The sequence below is a fragment of the Sebastes umbrosus genome, chromosome 16 (assembly GCF_015220745.1).
Source record: "Sebastes umbrosus isolate fSebUmb1 chromosome 16, fSebUmb1.pri, whole genome shotgun sequence".
Classification (NCBI taxonomy): Eukaryota; Metazoa; Chordata; class Actinopteri; order Perciformes; family Sebastidae; genus Sebastes; species Sebastes umbrosus.
The window spans coordinates 14012489-14028780 of NC_051284.1; the positions used below are offsets into that span (position 1 = coordinate 14012489).

Below are 16292 nucleotides of genomic sequence, written 5' to 3' on the forward strand. Positions count from 1 at the left end.
AGATAAACAAAACATTAATTTTGCACCTGCCAACATTTTTTAAGTGATTAATTCACAATCATTGTTTTTAGAAAAAGCAATACTTTTATTTGGCACATTTCTAAAAGCTCTGTGGATGTATTATTTATTTAAAATGATTTGTCTATGTTAAAATGTTATCAATAAGACCTTTAATTATAGTAGTTTTGTTTTTTTGCCTAAAATGCTGTTAATTGAGATGTACAATAGAAACATTATCAGTATAACTCAACAAAATAATGACAAATGAATCACTGATTAAGTGAGTGAGTGTTACATGACCAGAGAGGATGTTGGAATTTAAAGTGATGGTAAAAACAATAAGTTTCAACTCGTTTGTATCTCGTGTAAAATAAGCACAATTGTCTATTTTCATTACCTTTTTATAGTTTATATTTTATCTTTAACAAATGTCTGCAATAAAATACCTTTTCTCCATCCTTCCACCCCAGCACTAGGCGCTATACTATTAGATTAGTAAATTGAAATTGTTGTTTTTTTTTGTTTTTTTTTTGTTCTTCTTCTTTGATGTATTAATTTATTTTGTCTTATCTTTTATTTTCTTTGTTTTCTTTGTTAGATAAGTGAAATACACGAAATGTCATGTCTCTCTTTCTTTGCAATTCTGACTAAACATTTCATTGTAGAATTTATTATTAATATTGTAAATCTATCTATATGTGTATATATGTATATATGTCTATATGTAAAATTCAATAAAAATATTGTTTAAAAAAAAAAAAAAGATTAGTAAATTTAAACATAACCCAAAAATGGTGCCTTTTGAGAGTGTTAACAATAACCAAAAGCGCACTTGGAGTACATGTGGCAACCGGATCTCAGATTGACATCTTTTTTTTATTATTATTTCAAAATTACAGTATAGGCTACATAGTAACAGCAGAAAACATTAAAAACATTTATATACAAAAGAAGCATAGCGAAAACATAAACAAAGAGCTGTGTCAAACATAAAAGGACAACAGAAATGAAACAAAACAAACATTAAAATAATAAAAAAACAATACAAATAAATAAATAAGTAGATAATAATAATAATTTCACTTAAAAACATTAAAGAAATTGCGTACATTCATTGTTTTCATTGCTTTTTTGTTACGTGAGGAAGAAATTGTTGACAGATATAATTCCATTTCTTTCATAAATACAAAGTCAGATTGACATCTTTCGAGGAGCACCTGAACGCAGCATTTGTCACGGCTGAGATCATCCGCTCGGTGCGGAGCATGCGCAGTAGACTCCGGTCTGGGAGTGTCTGAGCGGCTCGTTGGACGTGAATCCAACCCGCAGTCTCACTGAACCAGAGAGGAGCATCTGCATGAACAATGAACCGGTGAACACCTCACACCGGCTGACTGAGGGACAGGATCTGGTGAATCGGAGATGAAGGGGACGTTTGAGGAGTGTCGAGGTGATGGGATTGTACAACAGCACTGTTTTTTTTACTGGATATCTGTGGTGTGAATGACCTCTAACGGTGCAGGGAATTAGTAATTTCTAACACTTTGTTGTCTGCACAGTCAAATCCTCTTACAGGCTGTGGTAGCCTTCCATTGGCTTGTTGATGAACTTCACAGTATTGTTATAAAAATAGACTACATTACCTTAGTGTCTTAATTTATTTATTTACATGAATATGTGATTATTGAATGGCCTACTAGATTTTTTACCAAAGAGCTGAATAGTTATTATTTATTCCAAAAAAAGGATTTTTCCTTTGGTGAAATCATTGGTGCTCCAACTACAGGGGGGAGTTTTCTTTTTCTTTTTTTTTTTGTATTTGTAGCACAAGCTGCTTGATGTCATGAGCTGGCCATCTGTTGTGGGAACCTACTTAAACCTGCAAGCAGATTAACCAGTGAAAGAAAGGTCCATCAGCCTGGACTCAGTTTCTGTGCCTGGACTCAGTTGAGCTTCCTTGGAGGAGGAGGGATGCTGAGGGCCACGGTGGGCTCAGTGGAGCAGAGAGATGAGGAGCAGGAGGATGAAGGTGAAGAAGAGTTGAGGGATGGAGGGGTGCCTTTCTATGTGAACAGAGGAGGCCTACCGGTGGATGAAGAGACTTGGGAGAGGATGTGGCGCCATGTGGCTCGAATACACCCCAACGGTGAAGCCCTGGGGAAGGAGATCCGGGGACACACTGACCTGCCCAAGGTAAAGATGCAGCATGGTGATACATGACACTTCACATTGTGGAGAAACAATTTACACCCATGTGTTGAGGGGAAATGTTGAGTTACAGTGTTAATATGCAGTCCCACATGACTGATAGATGAGATTCAAGAGTTTTATTTGTCACATACTCATACAGGATGTGCAGTGAAATGTAAAGTGTCAGTGCTCATGAGATTGTGCAAACAACATCAAACATCAACTTATTTCTTCAACACTGTAGTAACATACAATGCATGTTGTTGTGCAGTCTGCCCTGCACAGTATACACCCAACAGAATGGTACTTTTAATTCATTCCTCATGAGAGTGGTTAAAGGCCAGTTAAGATGCTTTTGGCATTAGTTAGCTGAACAGAGAAGAGCTCACACAAGACTACATTCTCCAGCTGCAATGAATATTGGGATTGTACGATGGCGATGCAGTTTGTTTGGATGCTCTGTCCCACAGATTCCAGTACCGAGTGTGCCTACATACCAGCCTACCACCACTATCCCACAGCGCCTGGAAGCCATACAGAAATACATCAGGGAATTGCAGTATCCTTTGACTGAGTTGGTGTAACTGTCTGGTTAGTACTACGTAGGTGTGCACCGATACCGGATCAGATATCGGGCCGATACTGACTCAAATAGCTGGATCGGTGACAATGGGGACGATCTATTCTATGTTTATATACCAAATACATTATATACTGGAATTTTAATTCATAGTTTTGACCAATTTGTTGCTGCGAATAAAGGTTTACACCTGTGTTGTAATATCTGTTAATTAAGTTGTTTTTTTTACCAAATTGCTGGTGTATGATTTATTATTTTAATAATAAATAACAATTTAGTAAATTTATATTTGTTACATTTTGTCTTACAAAGTTAGCTGTTAAAGTCAAGCCTGATGTTGCCTTACACTTGAAATAATGATCCCAGTCACTTCCACACAGTGAGGCATACAGCTTATTAATTAAACACTGGGATCGGATCGGTACTCGGTATCGGCCGATACCCAAAGCCCAGGTATCACTATCGGGATTGAAATAGTCGGATTGGTGCATCCCTACAGTAATTATTGAGTGTATTTAAATGTTTTTGACAATATGTCATGATGTCAAGATTTACTCAAATGGATGCACATAGTGTACAATCTACCTTTTATTAATCCTACTGACACACTGTTTTGGCACACTTTGATAAATATAGGCCAAACATTAGAAAGTAGGCCACATACTCTACTCTATATTAAGCTTCATATCCAGTCAGAGACTAAATTCATCCATAATTAACCAACAGCCTATGAATATCACAAAGCACTATAAGTGGTTCTCCCCGCTGCATGCAGCAGAGTATTCTCCCAAAGCTCTGTCATGGTATGACCTTAACTGTGTCCTACAGGTACAATCACACGGGAACACAATTTTTTGAAATCAAGAAGAGCCGGCCTCTTACTGCGTAAGCAACATTTCTGTCTTTTATCCCAAGATCAGCGTTAAACTCAAAGACGTTTTTTGTTAATTTCTTATGGTTTAGCATGTGCTGCTAAAGCCTGATGTATGTGGATCAGCTGTGTGTCCCCAGGGCTTTGTGAGTAACGTCAAGCAGCAGCCAGCAGGAGGCCTGGAACATAACTCTCCTGACCTCACTTTATTAGATTTAGTGGCGCAAATTTTATTTCCCTGGCTCATGGAAAAGGTTTTTTGTTCAGCAACAGCATGTGTCTGTCATTTGCAGTGCACTCAGCAGTGTTTTATATGGCAGATAACCATTAAAGGTGTTGTTCTCTTGTTCTGTTTCTCTGCATAGGTTGATGGACATTGCTAAGGAGATGACGCGGGAGGCTCTGCCAATCAAATGCCTGGAGGCGGTGATCCTGGGGATGTATCTTTACAGCAGCCACTAAATATGTTAGGATAATGTACAGCGAGCCGGTCATTGTTGTGAAATAAACCCAGACAGTCTTGCATCGCCCTGTAGTGGTATATATTACAACAATGACCCACTAGCTGTACATTATCCTGCTTATTACACAGCTACTTACTTAAGAAATCAATACTTTGACGCAAAAACGACTCTGAGAAGAAATAACAGACCATAGAACGCTGTGATTGACCGATCAGAATCAAGTATTCAACAAAGCCGTGTAATAAGCAATGATATCTTCCATTGGTATTGCATGTTTCATAATACTGTACGTGCACCAACCAAACACGGTTGGTTAATGGGGTGGGATGTGTTTTTTGGCAAGACGTCGTCTTTCCAAATGTCCGTTTCCTTGACCCACCTTCGTAACAGTTACCTCACCAACAACATGCACGGCGTGGAGCGCTTCCCCCTCAGCTTTCAGTCTCAGTTCTCAGGGAACAACTTCCACCACATCGTGCTGGGAGTTCACAGCGGGGGACGCTTCGGGGCGCTGGGCACCAGCCGCAGAGAGGACCTCATGTTCAAACCCCTGGAGTTCCGGACTCTGATGGACTTGGTGCAAGAGTTCGAAGGAGCCTACAGGGGCTACTGGCACACCCTGCGCAAGGTCAGGATCGGCCAGTATGTGTCCCACGACGCTCACAGCGTGGAGCAGATCGAGTGGAAGCATTCGATACTGGACGTAGACAAGCTGACCAAGGAGGAGCTGCGGAAGGAGCTGGAGAGACACACTCGAGACATGAGGCTGAAGGTACGGCACGGTCGATCAGAAAAGGTGTTCTGCTTTCGTGAGCATTGTGAATGGCAGTGCAGACGTCTCATTTTACCGATGACACCAGCACAAGCTGATGGAGCGCTCTCTCTCTGAGGATGATAATGATAAATGTAATTTGTCCTCAGCAGAGGAGCTGCCCCTTCTTCACTGCTTATTGGATTTCTTTTGACGTGCTGCCTCTTCATGCACGGTGACACCGAGTTGACCCGGCTATTTGAGGAGCGATCCCTCTCAAACGATGCTCTCTCATCACCTCTCCTGCTAACATAATGAAGGCAGCCTTGATGCTGAGCTCTTCGTGTAATGAAACTAATGTGATGGCTTGACTCTGCCCTGCTGCGCTTCATGCATGGCCGGTTCGACCCATCAGTAGCTGATCTTTTACAGCGCTGTACAATCGCATTAAAAATACACAGATTTCAGCCACTGATACTGAGCCTCGCCTTGCACAGCGACGACATAAACACAGTTGACTCACCCGCTAAAGTGATTCTGATTAAGATGTTCTTACGTGTGAATTTTTTTTTTTTTTTTTCAGATAGGGAAGCCTGCACCACCCTCTCCCACCAAAGACAGGAGAAACAGCATGGGTTCACCCCTCAGAGGACCGGGCAGCCCCATACGCAGGATCAGCCGCATTGAGAGACGGTACGATTAATCATGTTTTCCAGATAACTTCATTAAAAATACAGGCACTATCATGTGAAATGTTTTAGTCACTGGAACATATTTGGACCACAGATGTCTTGCGCAAAGGAGTTATGAATTAGTCACAGTTTCCTTCCGATGCTAATAAAACTCTGTGTCTGTTTTGTTGCAGTCCCTCTGGAGATAAGAAGGTTTTGGAGCAAAAATCGGCCACAGACATGAACGGATACCAGATTCGAGTCTGAAGAAGAGTTTTAACTTGCTTGTAAAGTTACAAGGTACCACACACTTATTGTTTCACGGGACCACTGATGTACTCTTTGTACCCACTGTCCTATTCACGGGATGCAATGTCGAATAGGTCACCAGCAACTTTTCCCTCTCAAACAAATGCAGCATTCAGCTTCTCTACGTCTTCGTTGTTAGAGGCTTTTTCTGGAGCGGTTACTGTGCAGAGTAATTGGTGCTGACAACGTTCCCGAATTATAAAAAATGGGACAAAAGTACAGCACTTTGTAAACATTTTTAAATAACTGTTTGCGAACTCAACACAACAAGGAATATGGCTCTTCCCTGACTCTGGGCGAGACCACCACTCAGTGTGCTGCTGGACATATCATACATTTCTGTGGTGTTCTTATGTTCAACAAAAGCTCTTAAGGCTCGTCTGCAATCTGTATCATCGTACTGTAAGTGTGCAAATACATGTAATGTGATTTTAAATTCACTTAGCCTCTGCTGGGCAGCAATTGCTTGTGTAGTGACGACTAGTTTGCAAAACCACTACCCTTGTGCCTTGTATGAAAACTCAAAGAGAAGGAAAAGACTTTTTATATCCACCCCATTATTCTCATTGTCTAACTTAACACAACGCAGTGTGATAATCTCTGCTCTTCCAAATTACTTTAGGTGAATGAAGTAAAATGTGTGAGACATCTAATATCCAGAATGCTACCATGTTTAGTATGCTATTAATCTAATCAAGACTGAATATGGGATTGAATACACAATATGTAAGGGATAATGTACATCGAGCCGGTCATTGTTGTGAAATAAACACTGACGGAAGGGGTTTATTTCACAATAATGACCGGCTCGCTGTACATTATCCTGCTTATTACACAGCTACTTACTTGACACAAAAACGGTCCTCCAGAGTCCGAGATCAGAACCGCGCCCACAGCAACGGTCTGTTATACATAGCAACAGTCTGCTATAAAGAAATAACAGACCATAGAACGTCGTAATTGACCAATCAGAATCGAGTATTCAACAAAGCCGTGTAATAAACAATAGTATATTTAAGAGTATGACGTCATCTGTAGTTATTCTGGCTGCTAAATATAAGACCTTTCACATAAGACGATTATCAAGGTGACTCACGCTGACTGACCTCATCTGCATTTAATGTAGATGTAAAGTAACGAGAAGTCGGTTTATATGTATTGTATAACTGCTTTATATATACATTGTTTATAACTTTTATTTGTAGCAGCTTTATCCGATGTTTCACTTGCCTTAAGTGGTGCGACTTCCACTGAGGTGTAAATATGTTTGTTTACAGCACTTTTATCTGCATTTTGTATTTTTTTTATTGGATATTCTGTCATTTTCTACTTCCTTCACTGTTGGTGATCACCAGTAGACCAAGATTTACCACACACTGTTTTGAATATGTTGCCACACAGCCAACATTTTTAATGCGTACAGTAGGTGTTGTCCATTTTCATTTCAGTGCTCTAGTGTAACACTATTGTTTTGTACCAAATGACTTTTGATTTATAGGATCACAATAAAAGGGTCACTAGGAGGATTGTGGCAACACAGTTTTGTTTTCTGATTCAATTTTGAGATAATGTGTATTTTTTTATGAATTCATGGTTATGTATTTAATTACCTGGCACATATTTAAGCAGTCTAGGTCAAAACAAATCTGTGATTAATCAGTAAGCATGCTGTAATTAGTTGTTGGGCAGGCTGGGTGTCAGGCAGGGAATGGTGCCAGTTTAGGATCCTCAGCTGAAGGGCAGCTTTTGGCACCAAAGCAAATGATGACAAGAGCAGACTCTGGAGATCTCTAAACGCTTCCTGTTGGTTTTATAGAAAGGAAACTTTCGGGGGATCTATTGGCAGAAATGAAATGTAATATTCATAACTGTTTTAATTCGTGTATAATCGCATGAAACTAAGAATCGTTTTGTTTTCTTTAGCTTAGAATGAGCCTTCATATCTACATAGGGAGCGGGTCCTCTTCACGGAGTCTGTCATGTTTCTACAGTAGCCCAGAACAGACTAACCAAACACTGGCTCTAGAGAGAGAATTTCACATTTTTACTTTACCTGAAGGCCACCGTAGTTCTCTGACACCCTTGTGAAACTGCAGTAACGTGAGCCGCAGTATGCAAAACCCTGGTACCACCAGCTGCTGTCTGTTGCTCCTAAAGCAGTGTTATCATGGTACGGATGGCCTCTGAGTGAGGCGAACGGCGTTATTACGATTTTGCACTCGGCGGCTCACGTTAACGCAGTCTTGGAAAGGGAAGAGTGAGCGGAGGGGTATTCAGTTAGTTGCAATCCGCAACCACACTACTAAATGTCGCCAAATCCTACACACTGTCCCTTTAACACCAACAACTCCATAAAAGGGAAGCATTAGCCTCTGTGTGCAGCAAAACACTGAATTAAAACACTCCAGAATATCTGGAGGAAAAGCTATGTAGACAAAAGTCAGACTGACATCGTTAGCCATTATCATTCCATCCGTAATATTGTTTTAGTGCTGCGGTCATATAAATAATAGCTGTAGTGTGCTGGCAGCATGTGCGCTGTGCTCATGTTCAGGAATCCTGCTGTTTAATGGATCCCCAAGAGGATGGATGCAAGTCCACCTGATAGCAATCAGCTAAGAAGCCTCAATGGCAGCTGCATTCAATGAAACCCAGTCAGCAAGGAACCACTTTCATGCGTAGACCAATAACTCAGAAAGGGCTGCATGTCATGTTACAATGTACTACTGTAAAACCACATATGTGTGAGAGAGAGAAAGAGTGGCGAGATCTGTGCAAGTGAGCTCCTGAAAACAAGCATGTGGATGTTGTCTTGGTGAATTATGAGGAGATAGAAGTCATGATGAAGATAAACAAATCCCTCCCCTCCCTCCCAGTGGATTCCAGATGTCGAACACTTTGTCCACCAGTGTTTAGACATAGAAACAGAAGGCATAATGACCTAGTTGGGAAAGAAAAACCCTACTGACCTACTTCGTTTACTTGCATTTGAGGGCGCAAGCCAGGGGGGAAGAAAGACCCAATCTGATTCCTCTATACATTCAAGTTTTAAACTCGTGGATGTTTGTATTACATCGCAAATATATTTGCATAGCGCACTGACAGGAATGAGTAAGGAGCGAGTGAAAGACGTCCCACTGACGGTAATCACCACTGCAGACATTTTATAGCCCACACACAACACAAAGCTCTCTTACTGAGCCCCATCATGCATGAACAACTCAACTATCTAAATGAATTATTCATTCATACATCAACCAGACACACACACACACACACATGCACGCAGACATCTTCTCCCTGACAAACTGAGTGCCCCAGTGTAGTGGGACGGGATGGGCAGGGCCAACATTCAGGTCACAATCTCAGCACTTAGACCAGGCAGGATACACAGCGAGCCAGACACCCAACTGGAGGATGTGATGCTGGTGGATGCATTTAACTGGGCAGGAATATAAATCCAGGAGAGAGCTACACATGCCTGGAGGCGGACTGATTTCTGTAGCAAAAAATCATGAAGGCGCCACAAATTAATGGAAAATATTTATTCAATATTTTAACCATCTGACAAAAATAAAACTGACTCATAATCAGAGAAATCTCTTTTTGAAAATTAGCTTTAAAATAAATTAAAAAGTGACAGAGCAGCTGAACAGGTCAGTGTATTATCACACCAAAATTAAAGCAATCACTGCCTGCATTTTTTTTTTTAAATGAACTATTACAGCATCACTAATAACATTTGTCATATCTCATTCTGCATCATTTATCTAATGAAACCATATCGAACAAGATTGAATGTTGCCATCCATTGTTATCTCTTTTGAAAAAATATGAACTTCTATTCAGTTAGAAAACTATAATTCTTTGATGCCAGAAGTGAACCAAAAGTAATATTAATACTGACAAAACAAAAAATGTGTACAGAACATCACCTGAACCCTCTGACATCACTTTGAGTTCACCCAGTCTTTCCCATCATGCAGCGTTCAGGTCCAGCTGGAATTTGGCCAGAAGACTGAGATGGTCGGAGGGGAATACGTCATTGGGAAGTCCCCTCATTGACCATAAGACATCCTCTGATAGGAGGGAGAGAGAACCAATCAGCTTCAGACCCGCATTCAAAAAGTCACCGGCTGAGGAAAAAAAAAGAAAAACAAGAAGAAATGTTATGTACAGTAGCAAATTAATTCAGAGGTGCAACTCTGTCCTTTTTGTTATGTCCTCATACCGTCTTGATCCTGGGTTAAGATGCGTCTCGGGGTGTAGAAAATGTAGTCGACAGTCGCTCCCCCTTCAGCGTGCAGGGTCGTGACTTCTGGATTGCCAAAGCCTTGAAGAACGTGTTTGTAGACCGACTCCAGGTCTAACTGATGACTGATAGTGTCTCTTGTCCTGTGACACAAAAACATCACATCACATTTCCACCTAATTGAGCCTTTACTCCCCCTTTTTTAAACATTGCATGTCATACATTTACTGCGTGATAGGTGACATGTGAAATGATTAAACCTGCAGGTAAACTGACCTTCTATCAGAAGGCGGATATCCCCTTGAAACGTCTGAGCATAAAAAGAGAGAAGACCCAGGTATTCAAACCATTACGGTAAGAAGTGATGATGTGTTTTTTTGTATTGTAAGCCCATACTTGGTGTGTTATCAGTCACGCCTGGGATCGTCTCCAAGTCCAGAGGACGGATACATGCGGCTGGACAGAAGCGCAGCTGCCGCATGAAGTCATGGCTGTACTGACAGTTTCCTACACGAGAAGAACAAATATAGGATAGGAAATTAGGTGAGAGAAGTAGTGACACACAAAAGACTGAAACTCACTCCATGGAAATAACAGTACGTATAAAACATGCTACGACTTCAAACACTGACCTGATTTCTGAGTCTGGCTCCTCGGTATCTCCTCGACAATAGTGTACTGGCATCTGTCAGTGATCCCCAGGGAGCTGGGCCACAGGGGGGCAAACAGTCTGTGACAATAGCTCTTGTGTGACAGGTCCTCTTGACCTGATATCTGTTGGACATGGTGAATGTACACACATGGTTACGGAGATAATTCCTGCAAGCAACATGGCAGAAAACCTGAAACAAAGAACCTAATATATCAAGTCCACAGGCGGTCATGTTGGAGGAGCTAAGAGATATTTTCCAGGCAACTATACTCAGTTGTTCTTTACAATGTTTTAGGCTATGTTCACACTGCAAGCAAATGTGGCCCAAATCTGATTTTTTTAGGCCCTCGCGACACAGACACCGATTATTTCAGACAAGTGTGGATACATATGTGGTCTTAAATCCGATACATATCCGATCACTGCCCATGCGACCGCTGTGAGAACGGTCATATCAGAATTCATGTGTGTTTTTTCCACATTATACTTTGCTGCGCAGGTGCAGATCACTCACCACACAGTGTCTGAGCATCCGTTGAAACTAAAGAAGAAGAAGAAGAAGAAACCTCTCTCTCCACAGTGACAGTGCATCAATCAGCCACTGATATATGTTACCTGACAAAGAAATACTTTTTCTATATTACATAGTTCTTCTGCTTAATTCAGCGTTATGTTTCCCTCAGTAGAACTCCGATTTAATAAATCAGCAGCTACAAAAATGTGTAAACTGAGGTTAAAGCAGACGAGCAATATCTGGGAAACATCACGTTTATTCACTTTACATGGGAGCTAAAAATGTTAAAACATGTTCGCCAAATGAGTTAGTGTCTGTTTATGAGTCGTAAGAAATCATAACATTTTTTTTAGAAGGAGTAGATGTTTATCGGTAAGCGTGGCTCTGTTAAATTTAACAATGTGTCGATGGAGGTTTTCCTCTGACAGTAGGAAACAGTTGAAGAATTTATTTGCCTTTTCAGTCATTTAGAAAAAATGTTAGTTAACTTATCAAACAGACGTTTCCCTATTCACTCAGTTCATCTGATACATTTGTAATGTTTCACAAAGCATAACTCTGATTTAATGAAATCACGTTATAAAAATTGCGTGGACCTGCTGACTGGCGGTGTTGTGGGATGTAAAACAGTAACGTTACACATCTTACTTTTCAACTTAGTTCACAGAAGAGCTGTTAAATTTAAATATCACCCGAAAGGAAAAGCCTTTCTTTAGGAGTCATACAAAGTCATACGTCATGATTTAGGAGTAACATCTGTTTATCGGGGAACCCAGATCCGTTAAATTGAGCAATATGTTAACGGAGTCTGGCAGTCACTGGACTCAAAACAACTTCAGTGTGTATTTTTTAAACAATGAGCCGTCGGATGGCAGTGTGTGACGTTATTGGTTGCATGTGAGGCGTTTCAGAGGAGAGATCCTTTCACAGTGATGTCAGATATGGGTCAAATCAAACATGAATGTGAACAGTCTAAGCAGAAAGATCTGATCTGTGCATTGAACGTAGCATTAGTCTCACCATCCATGTTGGTAGACCCTTGAAGTAGAGCTCGCCGGTGGTGATCAGCTGGTACAGAGGCATGTTGGGGACAGAGTTAAAGTCCCCGCACAATAAAAGGTTACAGGGTTCGCCTTTGGCCTTGCAGGACTTGACCACACTGTCGATTTCTGCCAGCATGATGGCCAGCTGAGCCAGCTTCACGTCGCCCCTCTTTGGGTTGAAGAGCAGGTGGGTGTTGGCCACACAGAGGGGTAGGCCCTTCGCCTTGACCTCTGACCCCTGGGTGACCACTGGCCGAAGCAACAAAACGATGCCCACATTGTGGCGGTCCAGCAGCTCCATCTCAGGCCTGAAGAACTCCAGCGTGGTGACGGACACCTCAGAGAAGCAGCTGCTGCGATAGCACGTAGCACAGCCGTCTGTCTTGGTGCCTGTACACCGCTTGTACACACAGGTGTAGCCTGAACATGAAGGCACAATAATGTCTTTGTCATAACATCATCCAGCATGATTGTTCCACTGTATTCTCTCAAATGACCTACCCATCTGAGACAGGACCGGATACAGTTGTTCATGGTAGTGGTTCTCCTGGACTTCTTGGAGACACAGAATCTACACACACACACACACAACTCATTAGTGGACACCTACAGATTATAATATCTAATTTGCAGTTATGAATGAAATTAAAGACAATCTATTTTGAATCAGCCGGCACTTGACTCACATCTGGTTTCCATTTGTGTATTTCCTCTAGGAGGAGGCTGCAGCGGTAGCTCCAGTCAAGCACCTCCAGGGGGCAGTGTGTGTACAGCTGCTCGTTGGCCTCCAGTAGGTCCTCGGCAAGGATGTTGTAGGACATCACGGTGAAGTCCATCGAGGCCTTAGTGAACGGGACGGGCTCTGCTGCACTCTCATCTATCTCCTCCCACACTCTCCACATTACTGGGGGGGGGGGGAACAAACACATACTGTGCAGATTAACAGCTAGATATTAAACTACTGGTGAGTTTAGACAAATCTCACTACAATGAAAATATTATATTAATCGAGAAAGACAAAAATTAAACTGATCCTGAAAAGAGAGATATCGGATTCTCACCTTCAAATGGCACTGTGGGCTCTACCGGAGGGTAATAGCTCTGGGCAGGAAATTGCCACAGAGGGCACTGCACTTCTTCTGCCAGGCCAGGTCCTGCAGGAAAGTGCCAGCCAGTTTGTGTATCATGCTGCCCGCCGAGGTTAAGGTGGGTTTGAGTGTTGGGGAGAAGGCAGGAAAATACCAGCTTAGAACTGCTTTCCCCACCATGCATTTCATCAGCAGTCAGAGCCACGTCGTATTCATCCCAGCACTCAGTTACTACAGCTGGAGTTTTAGCTGGAGTCTCTTCAACGCTTGGCATCTTTATTTGTTCCTGTACTGGGCGGATAGTTTCTTGTGTGCTTGACTCAGCTGGTGTCATTGATTCTTCGACACTAGGTATCTTTATTTTTTCCTGTGCTGGACTGGTAGTTTCTTGAGTGCTCTCCTCTGTTTGCAGGCACTCTAATTGTGCCCCAAGAGCTTGCACTAGATTTATGTCCTCCTCAGTTGGAAAAATACTTCCATCCTCTATGTTCGGCTTCATATGAAACACCTCATGGTGAATAGTCATGTCCCCGACCTCTTCCCTGGGAGCTTCCACTTTCTCTTGCTGCTGTCCATTTCTCGTCTCTGTAGATTTCACCTCGCTCATCTTTGAAGCATCCTCATTCTGTGTTTCTTCATGCAGGACAGCCGTCAGCTGTTCTTTGTCTGTGTCGGGCCTCGTATCGTCTTCCTTTTCCGGGCTTGGCTCTTTCATCCTTTCTTTCGTCTCGCCCTTCGTCCCACTGCTTGGGCTGACCCACTGGTCCAGCCGGGGTTTCTGAGACTGGGTGAAGCTTCTGGTTGTGACAGCACCACCATCCCGCGCTGCACTGCCATTAGCCACAGCAGGAGGGAGACCCTTCTTTGAGGCCTCTGCAAGACAAGACATGATTAGTATGAGGGCTGGAAGTAACGAAAATGAATTGATAAAAATGGAGGTGATGAAAATACATGTGAATTGAAAAATGGAGTGATAAATGATCAAGTGATTTGATTAATTTAAAGCCAATTTGACTAAAACAGTTTTGATGTGATGAAAACAGAGCCACATTTCATCAGCTTACATCCATCATTCACAACACAAAATTGGAATTTATCATTTAAGGAAAGTGGCTTCAAGAGTGGAAGTAACAGAAAATAATTGAAGAAAGACGAAAGTGATGAAAATGCTTACGAATAAATAATGGAAGTGATGAAAATGCATGTGAATTGAAAAAAAAGAGTGATAAATTGTCAACTGATTTAATAAACTTGATTGACGTTTTATTTGAAACAGTGTTACCCTGATAATCAACTGTCGAATATTCATCATTCAAAACTGACATTTACATTTACCATTTGGGAGAAATGGCTAACACTTTACATTCGGAGAGACTGAGATTTTATAATGAAGACAGAGGAAATGTGTTTGATAATTTCTTCATGGTAAAGACTAATGTTGGAGGTCTGACGTAAACCATGTTGCTGCGTATATCTGCCCTTTGTTTTTACCTGGTTTTTCATCCTTCTACCTTTTAATGAGAAACTGCTTTGTACCTAGTTAAAGTATGGTTATGGCTGCTATTATCAGGGATCAAGAATGTGCTGTTTGTTTGTATGTTTGTTTGTTTTATTATTATTTTTTGGGGGGAGGGGTTCCATACTGGTTCATACTGTATTATATCTATATGCTGAAAAATTATTTAAAAAACAAACAAAAAAAACATACTCTTTGTCCCACATTTGATTTGTTAGGATCTGGTCACCCTACTTTAAGTTAATAAAAAATCACTAGATAATTTACCACTCCATTTTTCAATTTAAATGCATTTTCATCTCCTCCATTTTTATCAATTAATACTTGTTACTTCCAGCCCTCATAGATTAGATAGATAGATAGACAGTAACTTTATTGATCTCGAGGGAAATTCAAGTTTCCAGCATCACAGTTCCATAGTGCAAAACATGTTAGTAAAAAGGCAGTAAAAAAGTTAGTAGTGCAAAGTACAAAGTACAAAAAAATATACCAGATATAAAAATACCAGGAGATGAGTATGGTGCAGAAGAGACTGATAAAAATGAAGTGCAGGGTAACTCCAGTAGCTTAGTCTATGAAAGTGCACTGTATGCATTATTATATGCATCCATAGCTCAGCATAACACTGATGCATTCATACTAAGCTGAAACATACTGAGTTATTTAGCTTATGTCATTGATTTTGCTAAAATTATGACAACCTGTGTTAAATACGACATATACTATAAACCTGTCTTACTGAACATCAACCTCACAGCAAAACAGTCACACGTGGTGACGTGGTGACGTCATGAGGGACGTCTAGAAGGTGCGAGCTTAAAAAACTACCCAAAAAAAAAACAGGTGCAAGCCAACACACATTTCCACGAGCTAAAGTTAGAGTTAGCCCAATAGCAAGGGCATAATGTGCCTTAACTTTCCATTTTAACACAGGAGGAAATATGAGCTCACATTGGAGAAGCACGAGGAATTAAACTGCTCAGTCAGCAGAGGACTAAACTCAACTTTAGCAGCCTTTAGCTCCTAGTGGCTGCTCACTTCAAATGCTCATAGTGACACTGACACTGTTAAACACGCACACCTGCACGTAAACCAGTCCTACCTGAGTGTCGCCCTGTCAGGTAGCGTGACAGCGGGTAGAGAGCATAATACAACAGACTGACAATCATGTTTCTGTGCTGCTACATCTGCGCATGCGCGGTAGGGAGATGTTGACAGTGCTGAAAGGTTAGAGGCCACATGTCATAATGTCACTCGTGGTGTTGTTTACTCATCATGCATGTGTTTGTTTTTGTTTTTTAATTTGTCTTTATCTGGTAAAAATACAAATAAATACAACCTTCTATTAAATAAGATATAAAATATGTAAGTAAGTAAGTAAGTAAAGTTTA

The 16292-nt window shown here is 41.2% G+C and overlaps 2 protein-coding genes across 2 annotated transcripts; one reads left to right on the forward strand and one right to left on the reverse strand.

Moving 5' to 3' along the window:
- The first annotated feature begins 1300 nt into the window (after nucleotides 1-1300).
- Nucleotides 1301-6686, forward strand: vash1 (vasohibin 1). The gene is made up of 7 exons (XM_037747563.1): nucleotides 1301-2193; nucleotides 2661-2749; nucleotides 3599-3655; nucleotides 4007-4081; nucleotides 4496-4877; nucleotides 5440-5549; nucleotides 5722-6686. Exons 1-7 carry the CDS (start codon nucleotides 1972-1974, stop codon nucleotides 5792-5794), a joined length of 1008 nt encoding a protein of 335 aa, XP_037603491.1. The 5' UTR covers nucleotides 1301-1971; the 3' UTR covers nucleotides 5795-6686.
- Nucleotides 6687-9366: 2680 nt separating this feature from the next.
- On the reverse strand, nucleotides 9367-16145 carry angel1 (angel homolog 1 (Drosophila)). Its single transcript, XM_037747133.1, has 10 exons — nucleotides 16004-16145; nucleotides 13359-14258; nucleotides 12984-13201; nucleotides 12799-12868; nucleotides 12275-12717; nucleotides 10721-10862; nucleotides 10485-10595; nucleotides 10365-10398; nucleotides 10068-10231; nucleotides 9367-9972 (listed from the first exon to the last, which is right to left on the reverse strand). The coding sequence occupies exons 1-10, from the start codon at nucleotides 16068-16070 to the stop codon at nucleotides 9815-9817; spliced, it is 2307 nt and encodes a 768-aa protein (XP_037603061.1). The 5' UTR covers nucleotides 16071-16145; the 3' UTR covers nucleotides 9367-9814.
- Nucleotides 16146-16292: the final 147 nt, after the last annotated feature.